This window comes from Littorina saxatilis, linkage group LG5 (assembly GCF_037325665.1).
Source record: "Littorina saxatilis isolate snail1 linkage group LG5, US_GU_Lsax_2.0, whole genome shotgun sequence".
NCBI classification, from domain to species: Eukaryota; Metazoa; Mollusca; class Gastropoda; order Littorinimorpha; family Littorinidae; genus Littorina; species Littorina saxatilis.
In genome coordinates, this window is record NC_090249.1 from 41,731,936 (window position 1) to 41,759,185 (window position 27,250).

The 27,250-nt window shown below is 43.0% G+C and overlaps 1 protein-coding gene across 1 annotated transcript; it reads right to left on the reverse strand.

Annotated features, from left to right (window-relative positions):
• Window positions 1-215: 215 nt before the first annotated feature.
• Window positions 216-27,242, reverse strand: LOC138967159 (microtubule-associated protein futsch-like). Its single transcript, XM_070339664.1, has 19 exons — window positions 27,186-27,242; window positions 26,089-26,147; window positions 25,133-25,221; window positions 17,824-17,996; window positions 17,426-17,576; window positions 16,852-16,901; window positions 15,372-16,542; window positions 14,512-14,690; window positions 12,927-13,072; window positions 11,621-11,686; window positions 8,551-11,333; window positions 7,995-8,189; window positions 7,315-7,458; window positions 6,497-6,619; window positions 4,891-5,091; window positions 4,084-4,227; window positions 2,582-2,757; window positions 1,619-1,709; window positions 216-1,365 (listed from the first exon to the last, which is right to left on the reverse strand). Exons 1-19 carry the CDS (start codon window positions 27,195-27,197, stop codon window positions 1,205-1,207), a joined length of 6,114 nt encoding a protein of 2,037 aa, XP_070195765.1. The 5' UTR covers window positions 27,198-27,242; the 3' UTR covers window positions 216-1,204.
• Window positions 27,243-27,250: the final 8 nt, after the last annotated feature.

Below are 27,250 nucleotides of genomic sequence, written 5' to 3' on the forward strand. Positions count from 1 at the left end.
TTTTGGATACTCTTGTCTTCAAAATGTTCACACACAATATCGCTGTGACACTAAACGCTCACACATATACTGTATACAAACCAGAGACTCACACACACATACATGTATACACCCTCACACACAAACAAGACTGCAATGAAGCAAGGTATCTACTGTCACCCCATGTCATTTGCCAGTTCTTGATTGCACAATCAAGTCTCAATCTTGTGTAAAAACACAATTCACACTTTTTTTCTGTACTGAGAAGTGTCAACATTCCTTTATCATTCAGAGCAACAAGCAGAATGTAAGAATATTTTACATCCTTTAAGCATTGCACACATAACACCATCTTCACTAAAACTAAACAACTTAGCAAGGACATTTTGTGCATTTTTCACCCTTCAGGCTTTAAAAAGACAAACACATGTTATGTAACAAACAAAAACCTCTTTAAAAACTCTGTATGACACAGAGTTTCAACACTACCTTAATGAATATGTATTGCTTTGCCCAGCATTTTCAGTCACACAGTACGTACAGTCTTGGCATCTTTTCAGATGACTTGTGTGAACAGAAACACGCACAAACTAGTCACTGGTGTGCAAATGTACCAGTGTCTGGATCAAAGAAAAGTAACTTAACGTACAGTGCAGCTACCCACTGTACAGTGGAACCCCCCTTTTAAGACCTCCAAAATACTGAGAAAATCAGGCCTTAAATAGGAGGGAGTCTTAACAGGGGGGTAAATTTACAGTGGTTATGAAAAGAAAGTCTGAGAAAACGGGGTCCTGAAAGGGAGTCTTAAACTGGGGGTTCCACTGTATTTTCCATCATTGCAGTATGCTCAATCTCTGCATCTTGTTATCTTGCCAGGCATTTTAATGGAAGCATCCGTGAAAACTCTAGTCATTTTGCAAACTGGTGGTTCTTGTTAAATCCTGGCTCTTACAGAAACCAGTCACACCAAGTCTAAAACATGATAACACAATATGTGCAGGGAACAATGGATAAACAGAATAACAATCGTTATTTACGACCAATTTCATGGTGGGTATTTTGAGAATACCCCCAGGTAAAATATCAGAATGTTCCAGTTAACCTTGTTCTTGAGCAGTGTACTGTACAGCATTTCTCATCATGCACAATAAAAAGCATCAGAGTCTTGTTGAAGAGGACGTAACTGGTCGCTGGATGTTTTACTGGCCACAGTCCTAGTGCAGCATTACAAATTGTCCAGAACAGACTGTGTTTGGACGGATGATTTTGGCGTGGCCTGATTACTGCTTTGCCGAATGCTCGTTTCCTCTGCATTTTCCAACATCAAATTGACGAAAGTAAGGCTAGCCTCATCTGTGCGTAGGTTCTTCAGGCTGTACACTGCCCCTGTAATAATAATACAAATATTTAGAAAATAAAAAATAATAATAACAATAACAATAACTGTCAGTAAGTACTGGTGTCACATGACTGATGTGAAACAGTTGATTGGCTAATGGCAATGCACTAAAACTCTTAGCGCACTCTTGGAGAGATTTTGGTTTTCTAAATATATTTTAAAGCCATTCGTATCCTTCAAGCATGCATTTCCCATGCCCACAAACAAAACACCACCGTTCTACTGAAACATGCTGTGTACCTCTGGGGATGAAGAAGTGATCACCATTCTCCATGATGGTCGTGGCTCTGTTGATTGTGACCAGGATCTTGCCATAGGTGATTGAGAACAACTGCAACAATAAAGTGCAAACAAAATTCAAGGAGAGTTCAAGATTTTTGAGTTTTTCCCCCATTTCAAGGAGAACTGATAAACCTTTATGTAATATCACAGTCTGTTTGGCACTTCATGTCCTCCAGTACCTTTTTCCAGGCCAAGAGTGATTTTCAGCCAAGAAAGATGACATCTTTTCTTTCTTTCTCGTCTTTTGCCTTCTCACAGCATTTGATCTTGGGCACACTCACACTCAAAACACGTTTAGTTCACACAGAAAACATATTCAAGGCAGGACGCTCAACCTAAAGGGTCCCTGGACCGCCAACTTCAATTTGTAGGGGATCCTCGAACCCCCTTAGCGGAACTTTAGAGGGTCCGAAGACAAGGAGGTTCATATTCTTACTTTTGGAAGGCACATTCCACGCCTACACATAACCTCGGGATCGCTCACGCCAAAGTAATTTCGACTTTTTGAAACTCTCTGAGCCCTTTACAAAACTATTATGGTCGAATGAGTCATATATTAACTCTGTAAATTTACGTCGGTATTGAACAGGTAGAACGTTTTCTGAAAACTGTTTTGATGGTACACATGATAACGGACCCGCTCTTTTCAGTTTAAGTGCGTCCCCCTCCATGAACTTGTAGTATTGTTTTCGGTTTCTAGTGTGTATAGGACGCAGGGACGCACAGTTTGGGGAGCCCTGATGCTCGTTACTTAACATTTCAAGTTCAGTAGTTTTCAAGGTGGAGGCTGCAGGAGCAAGTTTGACATAAATTCAAGTCTTGCAAATGACTCTCAGAATTTAAAGAGATTGAAGGAGCGTGGGAACCCGGTCAGATGCTAGAAACATACACATCTAGTCAAACAACTGGCATGCAACCTACCACCGCTGTGCTGACGGCTCGCTGCAGTGGTTTCTCCGAGGCTGGAGCCAAGGTCAGGATGCCCGTGGTGAACAACTTCTGCTGTGCCATCAGCTTCAAGGTGAAAGGGTCATCGGGTGAAGGGTCGTCACCTTGGGGACCAATGATGGTGGCGGATGACTCGGGGACGAAACAGCCTGTAAAGGTGTTGACAATCTTCCTTTAGACACCCACACACACACACACTGAACATGTGATTATCCAGTCACACAACAGGACTGGTATTTACAATATCTGATTGACAATTCCTATTCCCCTCCTTCAACAATTTCCCATGAATCCTAGGACTCTTCTGATTGCCCAGGTAAGTCACAGGAATGAGACAGGTAGATACGAACAAGTTTGCTGGGGGGGGGGGGGGGGGGGGGGGGGGAAGGAAGGATTCAGGAAGGTTAGACATTTTTACGCTGTTGACATAAAAAACAAGAAGGGCAAAGCCCATACGACTCACATGCTTGACCTTGACATGACCTTGACCTTCAGCTAAACCTAGCAATGACATCATACACTAAGAACTGCTTTACACATTTTTCCTACCAAAATACATGTGACCTTGACCCAAGGTCAAGGTCATCCAAGGTCATGCAACACAAAGCTGTTAATTCAAGACATAGGAAGTACAATGGTGCTTATTGGCTCTTTCTACCATGAGATATGGTCACTTTTAGTGGTTCACTACCTTATTTTGGTCACATTTCATAAGGGTCAAAGTGACCTTGACCATATGTGACCAAATGTGTCTCATGATGAAAGCATAACATGTGCCCCACATAATTTTTAAGTTTGAAACAGTTATCTTCCATAGTTCAGGGTCAAGGTCACTTCAAAATATGTATACAATCCAACTTTGAAGAGCTCCTGTGACCTTGACCTTGAAGCAAGGTAAACCAAACTGGTATCAAAAGATGGGGCTTACTTTGCCCTATATATCATATATAGGTGAGGTATTAAATCTCAAAAACTTCAGAGAAAATGGGAAAAATGTGAAAAATAGCTGTTTTTTAGACAACATTTATGGCCCCTGCGACCTTGACCTTAAAGCAAGGTCAAGATGCTATGTATGTTTTTTGGGGCCTTGTCATCATACACCATCTTGCCAAATTTGGTACTGATAGACTGCATAGTGTCCAAGAAATATCCAACGTTAAAGTTTTCCGGACGGACGGACGGGGGGGACAGACGGACGGACGACTGAGGTAAGTAGATAGACTCACTTTTGCTTCGCATGTGAGTCAAAAATGAGCATATCCTTGGAGTCCAAAAAGACAAATGCACAATGGCCACAACAAGGTTAGTAATTCGAGTAACTTACACATGAGTTCCTGTTGCTATGAGATGGACCTATCATCTAGTCAGCAGGGTATTTTTCTATTCTGCAAAACACAAGCATTTTCCCCTTGGATGGAGAACAAAGTCGCTGAAGGTGAAGGTGATGTCAAGGTTAGCAATCTAAACGACCTTACCCAAGAACACCTCCTCTCTGGTCTCGGGGTGGAGGACGGGGATGCTGGTGCTGACCGTGACGTTGAGGTTGGAGGGAAGAGGGAGGTGGGTGGACAGCCGCTTCTTCGTCCCCCCCTTCACCATCCTCTGCTTCTTCTTCACCACTGTACAAAGCAAACAGCTACAATGTAAGACTTTGTCAAACTGCACCACTTGTTTCAAATGAATATCTTGGATACGGCCCTTTTGACCAAAGTAACTGCAAACATCAGGTCATGCAACAAGAGCAAATGCTCAGGGGGATGTTCTGTTCTACCTACTGAAGCTAGCAAAGAAATCATGTTCAAACAGCTATTCATCCAACAATCTTGATTTGCGCCAACAATTCTGGGCATTCTCACTTATATATTTATAACCAGCACTCAACACATATACACACAACGTTCTTCCACTAACCAAAAATCCAAATGTTTCTCTGCCGTTATGACCAGCACTCAACACATACACCCAACACTCTACCCATGAAGAAAAGTCTTACTGTTTCTTTGTCATTAGGCCAAAAAAAAAGAGGTCTGTTTACGGTAACATAGGCCAAAAAAATAGGGTCGGTAGGTCGGGATTTTTTTTTTTTTTCCCAAAAAAACCATATTTTTACGTTATTTTGCAAAAAAAACCAAAAGATTTTTTTTTCTCCCCAAATGCCAAAAAAAAGTCTAGGGTCGCGCGAAAAAAATAGGGTTACCGTAAACAGACTATTTTTTTTTTTGGGCCTTACTGCCAGCACCTAACACATACACCCAACACTCTACCCATAACAAAAGTCTTACTGTTTCTCTGCCGTCGCTTTCTGCGCCTCAGATTCTCCTGCTCGAGATAGAGACGTTCTCTGGATGGCTGAACGGCCACAATCACAGGTCCTGACTTCCGTCTGTCATAGACGATGCGCTCATTCTTGTACCACTCCAAAGGTTTCACTCTCGTACGGTGAGAGCGACGCAGGCCGTCAGTGTTGTCGTCATCTGGATGCACTGGATAAAAGAAACAATTAGCAGTTGCAGTGTGAAACTAGCCAGTTTCTCAGCCATTTTCTTACAATCAGTCAATGTGTTTTCTAAAATATTTTCTAAAAGTTGTGACCACTTCGCAAAGGGGACAAAAATGATACATGTGATGTCAAACATTCCAATAAGCTTATCAGTTGATGTCAGTTTTCTGATTAAATGAAATGAGTTAGTCATGAAACAAGGATCATCAGGTTCAATTTCCTTATGCATCTGTCATCTAACCGTTGTCTTCACTCTGCTGAAATACAAATACGGCACAATTTTTAGGAATGTGATCTGGGGTGGTGGTGTCTGCTTGGAAGTCGCCAGGCTGTAAATCATTGTACAGGGTCCCCACTGGTTTTTAGAAACAAAATTCCATGACTTTTCCATGACTTTCCATGAGCCTCAATAACATTTTCCATGACTAGATCCACAGGTCGCCATTTCCGAACACGCAAACTGTTTACGTCTTGTCACTGCCAGTTTTGACACTGGCTTGCTTTGCACTGAATTTGAGTCAGTTTCTACGCAGTGTCTCTTCGACAAGCAAGTCAAGCATTTGCTACGCAGTCAGATTATCGGTAATGTTTGCTGGTCCTGTCATTTCACTAAACTGGACCAGCCAATGTTTGTATCCATCTGCACTTTCGTAAATTCCGTTTCGTAACCGTCACTGTCACTTGACGAACTGTCATTTTTTTCACCGCGATACACAGTTCATTGCGAAGATCTTCCTCGGTAATTCGTTCCAATTCCGCATACTTTTTGTTGTCAAGAAACAACTCGAAAGAAAGTTTCAAATTCATCATCCTCCATCTTGCTTGTCGAAGCGCTAAAGTACTTTATCGATGCAAAAACAAAAGCAGAAAACTTCGACGAAACCGACTCAAATGCAGCGCAGACGACACGACGAGATAACGGAAGGAAGTGAGCCTCACTTTGGCTCAATTGCCGTTAAAAATACCGTTATTCTCGTATGCAAATACGAACGAGAAGTTGGTCATACGAACAAGCCTTGTGCTGGCGACGCAAATCGCCGCTGGCTGGCAAAGGGGGGGGGGGGGGGAGAATGGCTGGGCGACAAAAATCGCCGCTGGCGTGCTAAAGGTTAATTTTTTTTCTTTCTTATTTTTTTTTAATTCCATGACTTTCCATGGCTTGAATTGAAATTCCATGACTTTCCAGGCCTGGAAAATTAAAAATCAAATTCCATGACTTTCCAGGTTTTCCATGACCTGTACGAACCCTGATTGTATGTAAATGTATGAGTTTATATGAAAAGGAGCTCATACCTTACAATTTAGACAGAAAATTGGATGGATCTGTGCAATGGCCAACACACACTAGTAACACACAGAGCTGTCTCAGGAAGCAGACTGGAACTTACCGATCTTGTTTTCCTCCCAATGGCCTCTAGCCGGTGAGGCTGGTGACGACATCTGGTGATAATGAACCGGTGTGGCGGACATGCTGGGGAGAAGGGTGGTGCTCCTGTCTGCCCCCTCCATACCTGCTCACCCACACAAACACTCATTTCCACACTTCATCCACTGGACCAAACAGACCCACAGGTTCATACCTGCTCACCCACACAAACACACTCATTTCCACACTTCATCAACTGAACCAAACAGACCCACAGGTTCATACCTGCTCACCCACACAAACACACTCATTTCCACACTTCATCAACTCAACCAAACAGGCCAACAGTTCCATACCGTTACAGCAACAAACGTCAAACATTTGTGAGAGCTTCGGGGGTTGAAAGCACACATACTCATGCACACACACACACACACACTCTCTCTCTCTGCGCCACATAACACAGTCTACTTCTAGTCTTTTACATTTACAGGCATGGGAATGAGAAAATCTTATAGAGTTTTTCTATTAATCTTACTCAAATCATTCTGGGGTTAGCCTGAGGTATTTTCACAGACAGTTTCCATGCCCAATTTGTACATTTACATTTATTTAACATACAAACAAATGCAGCAACATTCCCCAAAATAGTGGCTGCACAACATGCATTTGTAAGATCTTAGACATCAATACTAATACGCTTTATCAGTTATGTGAACATCAAATATTTGAGAAAGAAAACTCAAATTTCGACAATCACACGACATCAACAGCTTATAACAGGGAGACGGACTGACAAACAGGCAATAAGAAAGAACAATGATCACAAGTAGTAGTTACCATCAGGAGTGAGACTACGATGTGCAACAGTGTTGCTGATGGTCACACGGCGTTCCTTCTTGCCGCCCTGACGTGACTTTGTTCGCATGCTTGAAGCCTGAAGCTGGGGACTGGCGGCGCCCTCTGACAGAAAAGACTGTCTCCCTGCACGGTGCATGACATCAAGGTAAGAAATACCTCAGAGGGAAAACCAAAATACTACATGTAGCTCTCATCTAGTTTGCCTTTTTCTACTCCTAGGTCTTGGCCACACTCTCAATGGGTCTTTTACATCCATATGTAACATCGGGGGCAGGATTTCGTTACGAATAAAGACAAGGACACCTTGAAGTGGAAAAGCAAATACGCTAAAAAGGTTTGGAAGATCCTAGGAGTATGTTCTGCCCTGGTTTTCTCACTTCTTTCTCATTAGAATATTTGTATTGCTGTATAACATTTCTTGCTACATGTATTGCTAACATGTTTACAACTTTCTGTACCCACTTTCAAAGGAAAAAATTTGTCCACACATAATTCTTTGGTTTTTGAGCCTCATAATACTTTCACAGCAAGTGCTTTAGTTTTCAAAAGACCATGTATGAGAAGCTGTTTGAAAATGTCACTTATCCGAATTACTACTTATCTATTTACATTTTGTCAAGAAGAGCTTGAAAGGCTGGTTCACGGAGACAAAAACTTACTGAGTGGCGGTGTAGAGATTATGTCATCCTGGACTTTGTCAGAACTGGTGTACATCAACTGCCTTGAACGTCTGATTTTGAGTGAGGAGGGGATATGACTGAAGCGCCGAAATGAAATGCCGCTTTTCAACGCAGAGTCACCATGGTCCAGAGGAACAAAGGACTGAGCCAATGGTGTGCACGTCTCTCCGTCTTCTGAAGATGAGCAAGAGTCAATGCGTGAGTTAGAGTAGACAATTCAGTGACTAGGTGGAAAACGACACACTGAAAGTTAACAGTTACAGAACACACTAGAAGAAGTGCGTAAAAATTAGAATATTTAGATTCTAGTGAAAGCATATGCACGTGTAAACAAATCAGATTAGTTACTTTGATACAACTTGTAATGTTAAATTCTTCAAACACAAAAACATTAAAGCAAAACTCTGCAAGCCAATACTCACAGCACAAGCTCAAATTTATGTTAAAAAATCAGGGGGAGGGGGGGTAGGCAAATGAGACAACACACTGTGACACAGACACAACAAACAACAAAAGAAAAAGAACGGCCACCCACCTTCTTCCTGTACATCATCTTGCATGCCATCTGGCTCATCATCTGCATCAGATGTTCCTTGGTCCTCCATCCGTGGTATAATCTCAGATGCCACAACGGATGCCTTCATCCCCTTTCTACCAGACTTGTGATCACCAGTCACACCCCTCTTCAGCTCCGACTTGCCTGGAGATGCTTCTTGGTCCTCCATCCGTGGTATTATCTCAGATGCCACAATGGATGCTTTTCTCCCCTTTCTACCTGACTTCGGATCATCAGACACCCCCCTCTTGTGCTCAGACTTGCCAGGAGCTGCTTCTTCATGAACATCCAAGTTGCTTGCATCTTCGAACAGTTTCTCGCTCAGATTTTTTGCCGTCTTTTTCTTTGATGCAGTAGTCTTTGCAGTGCGAGATTTGGAAGATGCTTTCTTGCTGGTTTTCTTTACTTTCTTAGGCACGCCACTGTCTGCAACTTCTCTGTCTATGGCGTTAAACTCAACGATATCGTCGTCAGCAGGAGAATGACCCACGTTAGTGCCCAAAGGTAATCTTCCAATGACCGCTTGACTTTTGGATTCAGTGTCTGCAGGCTTTTTCTTTCTCACAGTAGATACCCTGGTGCTTTTCCTCTTGGGTTTGGGGTCAGGAGAAAAATTGTAGACCTCGCCAGCATGATGTACTTGCACCTCTACCACATGAGTGTTGGGGGCCTCAACGAACATATCACTGGTACGATGTGACTCCAGCAGCTTTCTTTTTGCGCTTTTTCGGGATGGCTTGCCTTCTTTTTCTTCTTTGTCTTTTTGTACTGATGCTTCCTCGGGCTGGACGGACTCCCTTGCTCCTTTTCCAACCGCTGACTTGCTTTTCTTGGCAGGTGATGGAGATAACTCTTCAATCACTCCTTTTGCCGATTCTGGATTTTTACCAGCGTCAGCAAACTCTTCCTCCTGGGTGTGAGACAGGCTTTTGTGCTTCAAACCAGATCTTCGTGACGATTTGGGGGCCTTGCTTTCAACAGACTTTGGTTCCATTTCAAGCTCAAGTTCAGCGTCCAGAGATTGTGGGAGATTCCCAGAGCTGATCCTTGTAACCTTCTTTGCTTTTGAGTTTACAATTTCATTCTCTGAATGGTCTTCTTCGCCAGGGTGATCAGTCATTTTTTTGTGAGCAACTTTTCTGGGCACTGCCTTTGATTTTGTTTGTTTTTGTCCAGTTTTGGTGTCTGCTGCATGTAAACCTATGTTCTGCTCTTCAGGCGATTTTTTCCTGCCTGCATTGTCGGCTGTTTTGGTGCTTTCTGGTTTCTCCTGTTGTGCTTCAGTATCTTCATGGGATAACAGCTCAGTTTCCTCTGCTAACAACTGTTTGCTGGACATCTTTACAGCCTTTCGCCGGCCTTTGGGAGTTTCTTGCTTAGTGACTGTGTCAGCAGGGGAAGCTTCTACTTTATCTTTCTTGGAGGATAAAGATTTCTTTTTCAACATTTTTTCAGCCTTTGTCTTCCCTTTTCTCATAGCTGGTAAAGTTTCTACCTGGTGTTCGTCTGATTTATTGGTGGACATCTTTCCAGACTTTTTCCTTCCCTTTGAATTCTGCTGCTGGGTGTGTGTATCAGCAACAGTGTCTACCTCATCCTCAGTTGACCATGAAAACTTCTTGGTGGGGACCTTTTCCTGTCCTTTTTGGGTGTTAACGACTGCTGGAGACGTTTCTGCTCCTTCCTCATTTGATGATGAAGACTTCTTGGTGGGGACCTTTCCAGCCTTTTTCTGTCCTTTTTGGGTGTTAACGACTGCTGGAGACGTTTCTGCTTCATCCTCATTTGACGGTGAAAACTTCTTGGTGGGGACCTTTCCAGACTTTTTCTGTCCTTTTTGGGTGTTAACGACTGCTGGAGACGTTTCTGCTTCATCCTCATTTGATGGTGAAAACTTCTTGGTGGGGACCTTTCCAGACTTTTTCTGTCCTTTTTGGGTGTTAACGACTGCTGGAGACGTTTCTGCTTCATCCTCATTTGACGGTGAAGACTTCTTGGTGGGGACCTTTCCAGCCTTTTTCTGTCCTTTTTGGGTGTTCATGACCGCTGGAGACGTTTCTGCTTCATCCTTATTTGATGATGAAGGCTTCCCGGCAGATATCGTTCTAGTTATGTTCTTTGTGGTTGTATCTTCTGACGTCTCCACAACGGCTCTACTGGCGGTGGACTTTCTCTGAGCAGCTGTGGCTTTTCTGCCCTCTTTTGCCTTTGTTTTCCCACTCTTACCTCTGTACACGGGACTCTCGTCCAAGATTGCAAACTCATCCTCATCGCTGTCTGACAGAGAACTGTGTGCAGTTGTAGTGTTGGGTTTATGCCGACTTTGACTGGCTAGGGAAAGGAAAGTGCCAACTTCTGTCATGCTGCTTTGAGATTGTTCCCCATCCGAGATTGGTGCTTGCTGCTTCCCTTTGACAGTCTTTGTTGTTTTGGACTGTACACTCAAATGAGTGTCTGCTGTGTGGTCCTTGGCGTGTGATAGTGAGCTGGACAGTTGGGTCTGTGCACGGTGATTAATAAGGCTGCTCTGAGAGTTTTTCCCATCTTGCTGGGAGAGGGGCACTTGCTTATTCCCTTTATTGGCCTTGGCTGATCTAGCTGATCCAGTCCTCTCAGCCTCTGTTGTGCTACCCTTGATGTGTGAAAGTGGGCTGGGCCATTGTGTCTTTGCGCTGTGATCGTCCTCCTGGTGGTCTTCTGGTATGGGGGATGCTGCCGGCTTTGTGCTGCTGGTTTTGGGGACAGGCATTGGCAGATGTGACCTGAAAGTAGACGTAAAAGTGTCTGTCGATGCTTTTCTAAAGAAAGATGGCATGCACATCTCAACTGAGAACAGCTGAATGAACATTCAAATCGTTAGTCATCATTGCTGGCCAGCTTTAACTGAAATTATTTTGAATCTATGCAGTTTCTGTCTCAAGGCGAACAAAGAATTGCGTATTATGGCACATGTATGGACAGTAAAAGAGTAAGTAATTAAGTTGGTCAAACATCATCTAAGCATCACCAATTATCAGGACTGAAGTGTAAGTTTGGAAATAAAACCTACCTTAGTTTCTTTGTTTTTTCCTTCAGACGTTCCTGCGCTTTGCTGGGACTCTCAGCATAAGACAACCTGTAAGAAAAATATAAATAGGTTAAAATAAAATATAACTTCAAAAATACTAAAACTGAATGACTTGATTTGTGTTCAACCAGGCATGGGAATTGATTGAAAGAAAAATCTAGGAAAACTAGTGGGGTCCCCTGGAATTTTTCTGAAGTCTAGTTTAAAACCTGTGCAATCCGGCGCATTCTGTGATTATGTTTCATGAATTTTACACAGCAAAAAAACCTGAACAAATGTAATACATGTACATGTTTTGTATTGCCAGTAAGCAACGATCAATTTAATCCTTCAACTAAATTAAAGGCACTGTAAGCCTCCCGTAAACCATCACAGATACTGTTAGGCTTTTACACACAGTACAAACACCCTTTTATTTAAACACTCACCGCTTGAGAACATCCTAGGTGCCCTCCGTAAAGAGCGAGCAATTTTCAAAGAATTTATTTTTGCGTGGTTTATCTTACCCTGGAGCCATCTTGAACCCGTGTGATCCAGTTTTCCTTTTTCACAATGTTGTCGTCAGTTTGTAATTCGCTGTGAGCTTATCTGCAATAGCACGTTATTATGTACCTCTGACTATGCACGAAACAAATGGCTGTGGTTCACAAGAACTCTAGCGATGGCTTTTGACTGTTCAGAGGAACTGGCGATAGGCATAAACCGTCGTCTGCTACGAGAACCACGACTTTGCGTGACCCTGCTTCCGGGCTTTTCTTTTTTCAAACTTTCAAAACTTTGAATTGTACTGATCTTGTCTTGATGAAAAAAGAATTCTTTTATGATTTAAGAATGTTTGTGTAAGAAGCTGTCAATTTATTATTTAGATTTTAAAAGTTAGGTCTAGCGCCAAAACGCACCACGGTCCGATTGTGTGAGGAGACAATCCGCAAAATTAATTCTTTGAAAATTGCTCGCTCTTTACATAGGGCACCTAGGATGTTCCTGTTCGGTGAGCGTTCAAATGGAACGGTGTTTGTACTGTGTGTAAAAGCTTGACAGTATCTGTGATGGTTTACAGGAAGCTTCCTGTGCCTCTAATATCCTTTGAACACACTTCTCCATTTTTTTTCTCGGAAGGGAATTTTTTTCTCTCTCGGAAATGTTCAGCTTTTCTCGGAAATCCTCGGACCCGAGGAGAATTCCCATGCCTGTCAACACAGAACGGAGGCTGTTTTAGACCACTCAACTATGCCTACATTATGTCCATCAAAAAGTCTATCTGTATAGCAGAGTAAAATGTGGAGACCTCTTCCTGGTTCCAAAAAGGTTTGGTGCCGGGGAGAGAGTAGATGTGTTGTTGAGACGAGTAATGGACCCTGTGATGTCGCCCGCCAGGGACAGGTACACCGACGACTTCTGTGACATGGCCATGGGACTTGCAAATGAACTCATCTGTAGCAACAACAAAAACAAAACAAAATTGGAGTTACTCAGCGTTATTCCCTAACTCAAAAGGTTAGTTGGACCTGGACTGAAAATGATGTGTAGGTCCAAATACCCTAGCTACCAAACAAAGTTGTTCTGTCAGAAGACCTCCTACATGAAAAAATTATCTGTCAACTGGTCAGGGATAATAATAATAATACGAGAATTTATAACACGCACATATCTCACCACAAGGCGACGCAAGGCGCACTATTACACATTCTTTCGCATTAACAACTCAAGCACACTCATATACACTTACGCATAAATTAAAGATGACAAGGCAACAACATAAACAGAGACACGGCACTAAAAAGTAAGCATGAAAAAGAAAAGAAAATTTCAAATAATAATTATAAATGAGCATTTCATTGCATTTCATTTTAATCAATGCACTTGTGACATGACTGAATGCTGATGTGGTCTGGGTGGCCGAGTGGTAACGCACTTGCGCTCGGAAGGGAAAGGTTGCGAGTTCGACCCTGGGTCAGGGCGTTAGCAATTTTCTCCCCCCTTTCCTAACCTAGGTGGTGGGTTCAAGTGCTAGTCTTTCGGATGAGACGATAAACCGAGGTCCCTTCGTGTACACTACATTGGGGTATGCACGTTAAAGATCCCACGATTGACAAAAGGGTCTTTCCTGGCAAAATTGTATAGGCGTAGATAAAAATGTCCACCAAAATACCCGTGTGACCTGGAATAATAGGCCGTGAAAGGTGGATGCAGCGCCTAAAGGCAGTCGATCTACTGGCCGATGTAAAAAATTCTATCTCACACGGCATTAATAGGTAACATGCGCCTTGAGTCGCCTTGTGTGGTGAGATACGTGCGCGATATAAATCCTCGTAAATAAAATAAATAAAATTATGTACATGGCTATTTACAAGGGATCAGAACAATGTGTCAGATAAAAAACAGTATGTGTCAGTGAGTGAAGACAGAGGCCTGAGAACAACGCTGGGTACTGCAAGAGTGAACATGCTGGACAGCAGGCACCCGAGTCAGTTGAGAAGAAAAGAGGATGATTCAGTCCAGTCTATCACTAAACAGATTTTTTCATGTTTCTGGTTGGTGGAAAACAATAGAGATTACACAGATACCTTTGTTGTTTGTGCGCCTTTGCTTAATAAAACTAGATTTTGTTCTTCAAACTCTGCAGCAAAACCACCTAGAGAGACAGTCACCTGAAATTCATATTCCACCTGCAATTATCTATACATGAATGCTTGAACTACATTGCTGTCTTTGAAAAAAGAGTAAGGATGAGATAGTACCAGTACACAAGGTCAAATATGCATTATTTGTTATGTATGTGATACTGTATGTGTATCATGTCATCTTCTGTGCTGGACGTGTCAAAATAAACATGATTGGAAAGATAAAATACACTGCAAAATGATACTGACCTGTGACAGCTGAGAGCTCATGATTGCTGACTGATTGTCAGTCATTGCCTGCAACGTGGCAACATCTGTGTCTGACGAAGACGTTGCCTGTGAGTGTGACTCTTCAGTGGTTTGTTGTTGCTGGCTGCTCTGGCGATCCCTTTCCTGTTCACTGCCACTGCTCTGGGTATGTACCGATTCTGCTGACAAGAAACATGTACATGACTCAATCTGTCATGACTGTGAAATTTAAGGCACCCTACAAGAGGTAGAGTGGACCCCCTCCCCCACCCCCCTCCCAATGTAAGACTTCCTGCCTTGTAAGACCTTGTTTTTCACATTTTCTGTTCATAACCCCTGTAAATTTACCTCCATTCTAAGATTCCCTCATTTAGAAGACTTGGTTTTCTCAGATTTGTGGAGGTCTAAGAGGGGTTCTTCTACTGTATTCTTTCCTTGCATTTCATTTTAATCAATGCACTTGTGACATGACTGAATGCTGACTTTTTTTGTATGGAAAAACTCTACAAAAAAGCAAGCATGCAAGGCTGATTCACTTACAAAACTGTAAGGCACCAAACCAGTGCATACTACTGCAGAGCCAACATTACTCATTCTGTGTAACAGGTAAGGTTCTGCACTGCATGAATCTAATTCTGAAAAGCGTGCGCCAAGAATAAATCCAACACTGAAGTCGTACATTTTTGACAGGATGGCAAACAAATGTGTACCCTTGCGAATGTTACTGGCGAGTTCGACTTAAACAAATATTTCCAGCAGACTTGTATAATCTGTAATCATAGTAACACAAAATACAGCAAACATAGCAGCTAAACAAACTAAAGATGAAACTAAACATACAGTCAGTTCTGAAATCTCACCTTTCTGAGAATCAGCGGCAGCTTTGCGCACAGTCAGCGCCTGTTGACTCTCCTGACTGGACTCCACCTGGCTGTCAGGTTCAGTGTGCACCTCCACATCGTCGGTCTCTTCACCGCTGTCGGACTGACTCTCTGGAACTGTCTCTTCCCTCTGCCTGCTGCTGCTAGCAACATGTGCTCTGTTTGTTGACTTTCCTGCAGGTTCTTGTTCTTGCTGCCTTCCCTTTGACCCATTGACGTTTTGTACTTCTTTTTTCGAGATGCTCTTTTGCTGTTGTTTGTCCACACTGTTAGCTTGTTCTTTGGATTGCTGGTCGTGGACACCACCCCGAGATCTGTGAGATCTTTTGTCATCTTGGTGGTGGTCTTTTCTTGATGCCTCTTCATCTTTGTCTCCACTGCCTGAGCCACCTTGATCCTCCTCCTCAGTTTCTCCATCATTACCCCTGCTGTCAACGTTCTCGTTGCGTTCGGACTCCTTAGCGCTGTCTGCAGTACTCCGAGTGTCTTTAGAATCTTTCTTTTGGTGGATCAGATGTTTGACTTGATTTTCTGTATCAGTGTGGTCATCTCTGTCTCCTTCGCTATCCTCTTCATCTTGGCTTTTTGCCTCCTCAGTGCTGTGCTGAGCATCCTGATTCTGTCCCCTTTTCTGACTGTGATGCTGTGTGTTTTCCCGACTCACACCCCGTCTGCTGTCCTTTTTCCGATTCTGTTGGACTTTCACATTCTTGTCTCCTGGTTCTCTTTGCTTCTGGTTATTCCTGTCTTCCTGGCGCTGTTCATCTTCCTGACTGTCTTCCTGGCTTTGTTTGTCTTCCTGACTGTCTTCCTTGCTCTGTCTGTCTTCTTTGCTCTGTCTGTCTTCCTGGCTCTGTTTGTCTTCCTGGCTTTGTTTGTCTTCCTGACTGTCTTCCTTGCTCTGTCTGTCTTCCTGGCTCTGTTTGTCTTCCTGGCTCTGTTCCTCTTCCTGACTATCATCCTGTTTGTCCTCCTGACCCTGGCTTTCTCCATCACTGGCGCTGTCCCCTGCAGTGTCTTGATTTCCTGATGCCTTGTCTTCAGAGCTGCCTCTCTCTTGGTGGCTAGCACTCGGATTGGAATCTGCGCACAATCTACTTGTGTCGCTTGCCAAAGAGACTGGGCCTGATGATCGCTTCACTGTTGATGCCTTTCAAAAAGAAATATTCAGAAGAATGAAGAAATGCAGACCCACGTTTAAACCCATATATCTAAGCATATTAAATGGTAAATTGAAAAAGGAGCAACTTTTCCTCTCATTTTTATTTTGATTATTGCAGATTAAACAGAAGACAGAGATTAAAAATCAATCAAAGCAAAAGCTGACAACACTCCAATTTCCTTCAAGTTTTTCCAGATATTTTCTTCAGACCAGCATTCAGCAAGTCAGCTAAATCTGGTGACATAGATACATTTTGTGAGCTGGCTAACCACAGTGTGAAAATAGCTGTGCTTGTACCTGTTTGACGCTTGATGTTGCCATGTGGAACGACGCAATGCTATCTGCATCTGTGAACAACGAACTTATGTAGGTGAAAAACAGATCAAGAAAAATGTCAAATCACAAACATTCACACACAAAAAGACTAAATCCATCAAAGTATTGGAGAAATTAATATAAGGTGCATTGTTACTATAATCTTTCTGTATAACTAATATGTGTATTTGGAAACCAAATATTTTGAAGAGTGAAGGGCTGAGAACAAAATTTAAAAGAGAATACGACTACTTATTACCTTACCATGATTAGAATTTCGAGCACCGAGAGATAGTATGAATATATGAAGACAATAACTTCCAGCAAGAAAGCAGACTCTGACAGCTTGGTGTTCGTAATACACATTAACAGAGTCAGAATCACATTGTTGCCCATTCTCTGTAGTCTACATCACATAGATATCTATGCATGCAATATTTATTCTACTCATGATCACCTTCAAGAAGTCCTTAGATCAAAACACACACACACCCTCTCTTGACACGATTAAAGACTGTCAAGACACTCTCTAACTTGTGTAAGCCATCACACTAACCTGACTCGGACCAGTAGTCATCAAAGTTCTCAAATCCACCTTCGGTGATGCGGATGCTCTTGCCTGCTTTCATGTCCTTCCCCGTACGTCGCCCTATCTGCTTGCTTCGGTATGGATTCAGCACATTCTTCACTGGTCCAATGTTGGTTATCTAAACATTGCAGCATCATTTTTTGACTCATGCTTTTAAACTTTCACGTTTCAGACTACATGCAAAAAGCAGATCAGACACGCAACTACATGTACTAAACATGTATTATTCGGTACAGAACTATAACTTATAAGCAAGCTAGAAACCTACAAAGAAAATGTCTGTTTCAGACTTTCAGAAAGTTAGCCGGGAGTAGATAAAACAAATAGGAAAACTACAACTAAACAAAAATAACTTTACAACCAACCTGAGACTGCACTAAAATGGACTGTTGAGAAATCGAGATGGACTCGTGGTGTTCACTTGGCATTTCTGGTGGTGGCATTTGTGTAACTTTCTTGGTGGAATCTTTGGACATTTCTGCTGTACTTTCTGCTGCATCTGGTTTCACAAATGTTCCATCCCTTGTCATGTCAGCTTCTGCAATGTCCAGTCGAGGATTTGAAATGTTACTTTTAGTTTTAACTCATAGTTCATTGCAAGTAGTACATGTATTGTGCACCCATCTTTATATACTTTATCATAATCGAAAATTTTTAAGTAAATTTTCATTTGATTAATATACTTACCCGAATCACATATAAGCATTGACGCAGTCTGAGAATGCTAGGTCTGAAAAGGCTACCCGTCTTAAATAATTTTAAAGGGAAGCAACCCAACCACAAAAAAGGTAAACATAGCTATGGTAATGACCATATACCCTAGGGAGTTACCTCCCGTACCGGGGTATGTGACGTCACTTCCACTGCTACACCACGTGGTATACTCATACGACTTTAAAGAAACTAAAAAATCATAAGCGGGGTTGGCGGGAGGGTATTCACTATGTGATTCGGGTAAGTATATTAATCAAATGAAAATTTACTTAAAACAACATCAGAGAGCCAGAAATCTGTGCCCAGCACTTCTTCCAATCTCCTGGACCAAACGACCCAGAAAGAGACCCCAGCCTTGGATTAACCAGAGCCAAGTAGAGGGAAAGACAAGCTGCCCCCCCCCCCCCCCCCCCCCTTTCTATTGGAAGGAAATGCCGATGCCCTGGAAACGATCCGTGTGTAAGGAAGTCCACTCAGTGCAGTGAAGGACAAACCTCACGGAGACCGTAAGACAATCATGCCAAAGTTAAGCAAACCTTGGGATGGAGTGAAGCCTGAAAGGACTGTGAGATAAAAGTCAGCTCCAAAGAAGAGTGACCAATATCCAACAAAGATAGAGAGAGAGAGACACCTGAGTACAAAGTACCAGAGCCCAACTCGACAGGAAAATCCCAAAACAGAGACGGTCGCCAGTAATCCTCTACCAGTCAATGCGAAAGCAGAGAGAGAGGTAATAAGAGGAAGCAGAGACTTACGAAAGTGCGTAAGCCACCGGAAGAGCGGAAATCATCGTGGTCAAAGACTGATGTGACCGGTGACCATAAACCTTTCTTTCTTCTTTCTTTATATGGTGTTTAACGTCGTTTTCAACCATTCAAGGTTATATCGCGACGGGACCATAAACGAAAATGACTAAAAGCCAGAGTGTTCACAGATCAGGCTGCTTGAAGGTAAGTGAAAAGAAAATCAAAAACCCAAAACAGAAAACAAGACTGGAAAGCGTAAACGGAAACCGTGAAGCCGACCAGCCATAAGACTCCCGAGACAAGATTTCTCATGGAAAAAACCGGAAGTAAACTTCACGGCCAAATCAAGAGGAATTCTTGAGTTCGGCCGAAAAAATTTGATCGCGTCTGTCTACCTCTGAAAGACTGAGAGTCAGACGCGGAGACCAACGGGCAAACGCCGTAGTCATAGTTGCCTATGGTAGAAGGGTGACTGTAAAAGAAACCCCGAACCAACGGAAGTCGTCCTGCTTCACCTCGTGCTAGGATGAGGGAGAAGAGGAAGAGCAAAAAACCGAAATCACAGGAACCGAAAATGCCATAGTCGCCCACGCTAGGCAGGAGACTATAGCACAGGCTAAGGCTGAAAGCCGTGATGCCCGAAGGACAACCAAATATACCAAAGTACCAACAGTACACAGGTAAACGTAAGAAACGTAAATTTCGGCTGCCAAATAAGCTGCTGGGCTAAAAGCCCACAGCAAAGAAAAACCGGAACATTAGCTAACCCTCTGCCCAAAAGGAGAGGAGTAGCCAAAAACCTGAGAGAGGTGATAAGCCACAAAAAATGACTCCTCTAACATACATTGCCAAAGACAATGCCCCCTCAGGAAAATCTGAATGTTACTTCCGAGGCCAACTCAAGCGCACCTTAAGTTTGGACGAAACACCAGAACAAGTCTGATCGCTGGAGAAAGACAGAGTCAGACTCGGCGAAAAACAAACCAGGACCAAGTCCAGAAGCTTGTGGCAAAAAGTGAGAAAAACGGGGAAGCCTGAAGACGGAAGACCCCACTCAAACGGAAATCGTCCTATCTCATCTCATGCTTAAGATGAGAATAAAGGAAAGAAAGTCGAAGTCCGAAGCCACAAGAAAAGGGAAAGCAACAACCATCACCGCCAACAGGTGGAATGGCTGTTGCACCAGCCGAGGCTAAAAAACCTGGATGCCCTAAGGTCAGCCGTTGTTCCAAAACTCAGACGTACCTATGAAGCGTCTGTGAAAGAAACAACCTCTCCGGAAAAACCGGAAGTGCCACTGCAGCAGCCCGTGGCTGAACTACTGTTACACTAACTGAGGGCTGAAGCAGTATACCCGAAGGACAGCGCTAGATCCAACCAGAAGAGACCTCAGCTGGTGCTCAAGCTGATGGGCCTAGATCACTGTGAAAAGATCGGACTGACGCATAGGCAAATATGCACTCATTAGATCCATTTCTCGAAAATCGAGAATCAGACAGAGACTGCCTAATGGCCGCCGGCTTAAATCGACCGGAGGCCTGAGCATGCTTCCTCTGAGGAGGCTAGCTCTGCTTTAACCCTTGTAGAGAGAAGGCAGAGATCTGCTGATCTCTATTCAACTGAATCTACTTTTCTTTTCTGGTATAAACACCAAAGATCAAAAAGTAGGTCCCTCTACCCGAGCAAAGCCCAAGTTTCTCTCCTAGCCTGCTCAGAGAACTGAGAATGCGAGAGAAACGAGTCCCTCCGACACCTGACTGTAAAGTGTGGTGAAGGGAGGACAGCCCCTTTTTTCTCTTCGTTCACCCTAGCAGGGCTGACTAAAAGAGTGGAGATGTCCTGATACACACTAAGTGTGAAAGGTTCAGTGACTCCGGGAAAGAGCGCGAGGGCGCTCTGACGATCATTTCCGAAAAAGAGGAAAATTCCAAAAACTGACGTCCAAAATCCTCTAAGTTCCTGCGTTACCAGTAAAGGTGTATGCGGAAGAGCAAAGACGTCAGCAAGTTCCGACCCAGCTTCAGAAAAGAGAACTTACGACATGAAGAAACAAAAACCGAAACCTATGTAGTCGAAGACAGCCAAAGGCTGAGCGTGTTCCGGAACTGACCCGTGAAGAACGAGTAGCAGAACCGGAACCCGTGGATACTACTTCAGGTAGGAGATGGACTAGCCAAATACCTGCGAAAGGTGGTACCACATTGAAGGTGACTATCGAACCGGAAGTAGGAAAAACTCCTCCTTCGCGGAACGGAAGTCCGACATCGCCGAATGCAACCAAAAAGGAAGCCGATGTACCTCCATACAATATCTGGAAGTAGCCTCCGTCGAAGCCTCGAGAGAAGCCAAGAGCTTCGACGGAAATCCAGAACATGTCTGAACGTTGGCTAAAGACTGCATAACAGAATAGCCAAGAGAACTGACACGGACCTAAGTCACAGTTCCCAGTGGAAGACTACTGAACGGGATGACCGGAAAACCGGAAACCCGTCCACTCGGAAACCGTCCTGTCTCAACCCCTCCCGTAAGAGGGTAAGAAAAGAGGAGGTAACATCCGAAGCTACCAGAACTGATTAGACAGTAGTGAAGAGACTATTGTCCCGGCCGAGGCTGAAAGCCTGAATGCCCATAGGCCAGCCGCTGTTCCTCACTCACTGACATCCAAAAGGAAGTGTTAGTAAGAAGAACAATGTATCCGGACAAAGCCGGAAACGCAACAGACAAAACCGCACAATGCGGAAGCAAAGGTTGCGTGGACTGAGGCCGTAAGCCCGAACGCCCGTAGGCCAGTCAGCGGTCAACTCCAGGAAAGAATACACAGTGTAATTACGAAGGAGGACCTATGCTGCCGGTAAACCGGAAGCGCAGCGCCGGCGGCTACCGCCCTTGTTCTGAAAACGACAATGCCCGCAAAGGGACAAAGGAGAGGTCAAAACAGTGCCGCCGAAGCTGAAAGGGGGTGTCAACTCAACACCAGGGTGGTGAAAAGAAGACTGCCCTAACAGCCCATAGGGCGGATGCTAATCTTCGCTCACCGACATCCGTGAAGGAGTGTCTGTAAGAGGAAAAGCGGTCAACTCCAGGAAAGAACACACAGTGTAATTACAAAGGAGGACGTATGCTTACAGTACACCGTAAGCGCAGCGCCAGCGGCTACCGCCCTTGTTCTGAAAACGACAATGCCCGCAAAGGGACAAAGGAGAGGTCGAAACAGTGCCGCCGGAGCTGAAAGGGGTGTCGACCCAACACCAGGGTGGTGAAAAGAAGACTGCCCTAACAGCCCATAGGGCGGATGCTAATCCTCGCTCACCGACATCCGTGAAGGAGTGTCCGTAAGAGGAAAAGCGCATCGGCCTGAGCCGGAAACACAACGGACGAAACCGCACCATGATGTGGAAACGAAGGTTGCGATGACTGGGGCCGGAAGCCCTGATGCCCGGAGGCCAGTCCACGGTCAACTCCAGCCACCACCTCTGAGTGTGAGTGTGAAGGAGGACCTTCGCTTCCGGGAAAGCCCGGAAGCGCGACTTCCGAAGGAAACCGCCCTTGCTCAGAGTCGAACGCACGCTCAATGTGTACTGGACGAAACTGAACAGGAAAAAGGGAGTGACCCTTGCCAAGTGAGCTCCGTATCTACAGACACCGTCCGGTGGCTTCACTAGAGCCAGTGGACAAGCTCGACATACCTTGTAAGCTTCCAGAGGAAGCAGAAGTAGCAGAAGTTCCGGCATTCACCGGATGCCGACGTAACCGGAAAGGAAACGGAAGCCAACGAGCGAGAAACGCTCACCGCCGGCGGATGTACAACAAGGCTTGTAGCAGGTGTAGCACGCTTCAATTCACGCGCACTAAGTTGCGTATCTCTGGAACAAAAGCTCAACAGAGAAGAAACAAGAGACGCTTGCCCGTCTGACAAAACAGACGAGCAAGCAGAAGACGTAACGCAAAAAGTAGAACGACCCCCAACAACACATGTTCGTCAGGGGAAGAAAAGGTAACAGACATGATAGTGTTAATCTCTTTGTCCGAAAGGACAACTAACACGGGAGGTTTAGGAGCCACAGAAGACGATTAAGGCTTAACTTTGCCCTTGACATCGCCCTTGCCCCGTTTACTAACGATATCTGCCATGCCGGCCGAAAATACAAATGGCGGCCAACAACAACAAGTTACTGAAGAAAATTCGCAAGTCCAAAAGGACGGAAAATTATCAATAACAAGCCAAATATTCTTACTGAAAGCAAGATAAAATGGAAAGATCTCACCAACTACACGGTAGAAGATGAACAGACGGGTAGGTGGTCGGTGGGTGGGCGGGGATATAGCTCAGTTGGTAGCGCGCTGGATTTGTATTCAATTGGCCGCTGTCAGCGTGAGTTCGATCCCAGGTTCGGCGGAAATTTATTTTCACAGAGTCAACTTTGTGTGCAGACTCTCTTCGGTGTCCGAACCTCCCCCCGTGTACACTACATTGGGTGTGCACGTTAAAGATCCCACGATTGACAAAAGGGTCTTTCCTGGCAAAATTGCTTAGGCACAGTTAATAATTTTCTACCTATACCCGTGTGACTTGGAATAATAGGCCGTGAAAGGTAAATATGCGCCGAAATGGCTGCAATCTACTGGCCGTATAAAATTTCATCTCACACGGCATCACTGCAGAGCGCCTAGAACTGTACCCACGGAATATGCGCGATATAAGACTCATTGATTGATTGATTGATTGAGAAACTCCACAAACACACACAGAGCCTTCAAAAAACACAACCTCTCATCTCAAGTCTGAAAAGTAGTATGAGTATACCACGTGGTGTAGCAGTGGAAGTGACGTCACATACCCCGGTACGGGAGGTAACTCCCTAGGGTATATGGTCATTACCATAGCTATGTTTACCTTTTTTGTGGTTGGGTTGCTTCCCTTTAAAATTATTTAAGACGGGTAGCCTTTTCAGACCTAGCATTCTCAGACTGCGTCAATGCTTATATGTGATTCGGAGTAAGAATATGTAATTTAATTTATATTTATGTATTTCATGGCTTAAACTTAACCTCACTTACAAAGAACATTTTCTCTTACTAAGTAAGTTACAATAAATCACTTCTTGTTCTCAATGTCAGAGATCAAGGCACTACACAACAATTGTTCATTTATTGATCAACCTGCAAACCAACCATACAATTAACTAAACAAGTCGCGTAAGGCGAAAATACAATATTTAGTCAAGTAGCTGTCGAACTCACAGAATGAAACTGAACGCAATGCCATTTTTCAGCAAGACCGTATACTCGTAGCATCGTCAGTCCACCGCTCATGGCAAAGGCAGTGAAATTGACAAGAAGAGCGGGGTAGTAGTTGCGCTAAGAAGGATAGCACGCTTTTCTGTACCTCTCTTTGTTTTAACTTTCTGAGCGTGTTTTTAATCCAAACATATCATATCTATATGTTTTTGGAATCAGGAACCGACAAGGAATAAGATGAAAGTGTTTTTAAATTGATTTGGACAATTTAATTTTAATAATAATTTTTATATATTTAATTTTCAGAGCTTGTTTTTAATCCGAATATAACATATTTATATGTTTTTGGAATCAGCAAATGATGGAGAATAAGATAAACGTAAATTTGGATCGTTTTATAAATTTTTATTTTTTTTTTACAATTTTCCGATTTTTAATGACCAAAGTCATTAATTAATTTTTAAGCCACCAAGCTGAAATGCAATACCGAACCCCGGGCTTCGTCGAAGATTACTTGACCAAAATTTGAACCAATTTGGTTGAAAAATGAGGGCGTGACAGTGCCGCCTCAACTTTCACGAAAAGCCGAATATGACGTCATCAAAGACATTTATCAAAAAAATGAAAAAAACGTTCGGGGATTTCATACCCAGGAACTCTCATGTCAAATTTCATAAAGATCGGTCCTGTAGTTTAGTCTGAATCGCTCTACACACACACACACACACACACACACACACACACACACACACACACACACGCACGCACACACGCACGCACATACACCACGACCGTCGTTTCGATTCCCCCTCGATGTTAAAATATTTAGTCAAAACTTGACTAAATATAAAAAAGAATTATAGAGCAAGCATCTGGCATGCAAAATAGTCAACAATTCTCACGTCAAATACGATGCATGTTTGTTTTCATTTTGGGGGGGTAACATTTATGTGATAAATCTCTGAGCTGTACAGACCTGACTCGGACCAGTAATCATCAAAGTTTTCAAATCCTTTCTCATTTTTCCGGATGACTTTCCCAGCTTTGATGTCTTTTCCTGTCCTCCTGAGAGAAAAAGGACATTAAAAATGTACACATATAATCAGTATGTCAGAAAAATAAGGCAAAAAAAAAAAAAAGGTGTGGTTAAGGTAACATAGCCAAAAAAATTGGGAAAAAAAGGTGTGGTTACAGTAACATAGCCAAAAAAATAGGGTAGGAAGGTAGGCAATCACTTTTTTTTTTTTAAACTTTTTTTTCTAATGTGTACAAATTAAACCTACTTGACAGGGAAATAAGTGTGCGACTCGAGCGCTTTCGCTTTCATTGCGTTTTCTGCACTGTGTTTATTTTTTATTTTTTTTATATTTTTTTTAACAAATGTAATAAAAAGTTATAGGGTCGGCCCCTAAAAATAGGGTAGGTCGGGTTACCGTAACCACACCTATTTATTTTTAGGCCAAACCCAGAAAAAGGAAAAGTAAATTAAATGAAAAGATTGCTTTGCAATATAATAGCAAAATTTCTGGGCACCTTTTTGTGTGTTTTTTTTTTATCAACTGCATGTTGCAATTCCAAGGACTCTTCTTATCTTTCCACTTCCAGTCTAAACAAGAATACTAATTAATTAGTCATACTGACCTGTACTCCTTCCTCTCCAAATTACTCAAAATGGTCAACTGTCAAATTCATCTCATGTCTACTTCAATTCAATGACATTCCTCTCTTTATAATTTCAGCACCTTTAGACATTGCTAATGATTACTGTTGCTGTCAGTATCAATCAGTATAGCTTATAACACATTCTTCAACTTTAGTTAATTATTAATAGGATGTTAACAACACTAACAGTATACACCATCACAACTTCACTGTTGAATTTTTCACATTTTTCATACACTTTCAGTTTCACTCAGTCAGTCAGTGACTCACCTTCCAACATTTTTATCTTTGAAAGGATTGGCACTGGCAGCAACCCTTCCAGTAAACTTCTGCAATACATTCAAACAAACAAAATCATCAGACAAGTTCATGATTACTAGATTTGTACATGAAGTGAAAGTAGTAAATCAAAATAGCAGTAGTATTGATGGACTGGTGACTTTGTCAGATTGTCATTACCGTAAGTTGATTAACTGATTAAATATTATTACAAAAAAAGATTAAAAAAAAATAAAATTCTACCGATGTCGCTAAGCATCACGTGTCTTTCAGGGAGATCAGCAAAACGCTACAGGGAATCCTCCTACAGGAACTCCACCTTCAGGGAATCCAACTCTTTTGGTCGACATGTATAGACCCCATCAGCTTTATTTAGGAAAAAAAAAAAGTTGTGTTTCTGGTCACCCGACCCTACCTAGTTTTTTCCCGCCGACCCTAGACTTTTTTTTATTGCATTTGTAAACAAAAAAGAAGAAAAAAAGCGTCAAAACAAAAGTAACAGACGGCAGAAGACACAAGGGGGATAACCCCGCATCCCTTTTGTCTCATTTGTTTTGTAATGTGTTCTTTCTCTTTGTATAGTAAGTCCAGTCTCTTTGCGTCACTGTATAGTTATTTTCTACCCTGACCACAAAAAACAAAAAAAATAAAAAAAATAAAAAAATCCCTACCTACCTACCCTATTTTTTGTAGCCATGTTACCAGAAACATACAACTTTTTTTTTTGGCCTTAGGGTCTGAAACTGGGCTCCAGGGCGAAGCGAAAAGCAGTAGTTGACCTACCAACCCATCCCTGTTTTTTTTTTCATAGGTAAACTATCCACTTTATCTTTTACTCCTGGGACATTGGGCGCACCACCCAATGAGGGTGGTTGCTGAGGATATGGCTACTGGGGATTTCCTCAGTACCTTGAAGAAGAAGTAATCTTCGTTATTCTCCAAACCTGATATTTAACTTTTAAGGGCATTAAGGGCATTAAAACAGCAGGTAATTGCGTTTGCAGTTCCATGTTATCTTTTTGCAAAATCAACATTTCTTAAGTACTGAAGCAGTTCTAGCTTCACGGTATAAAGATGCACGGTTTTACCTTTGGAGGCATTTTGATGCTTCAATGTTGTCTTTTAGTTCAAGTTGGCCGCCATTTAATCAGCG

Coding starts and splice junctions, on each gene's coding strand:
- LOC138967159 (XM_070339664.1), bottom strand. Junction 4,228..4,890: donor AAAGCGACGGCAGAGAAACA/GTAAGACTTTTG, acceptor TGCTTTGTACAG/TGGTGAAGAAGAAGCAGAGG. Junction 2,758..4,083: donor CAGAGAGGAGGTGTTCTTGG/GTAAGGTCGTTT, acceptor ACACCTTTACAG/GCTGTTTCGTCCCCGAGTCA.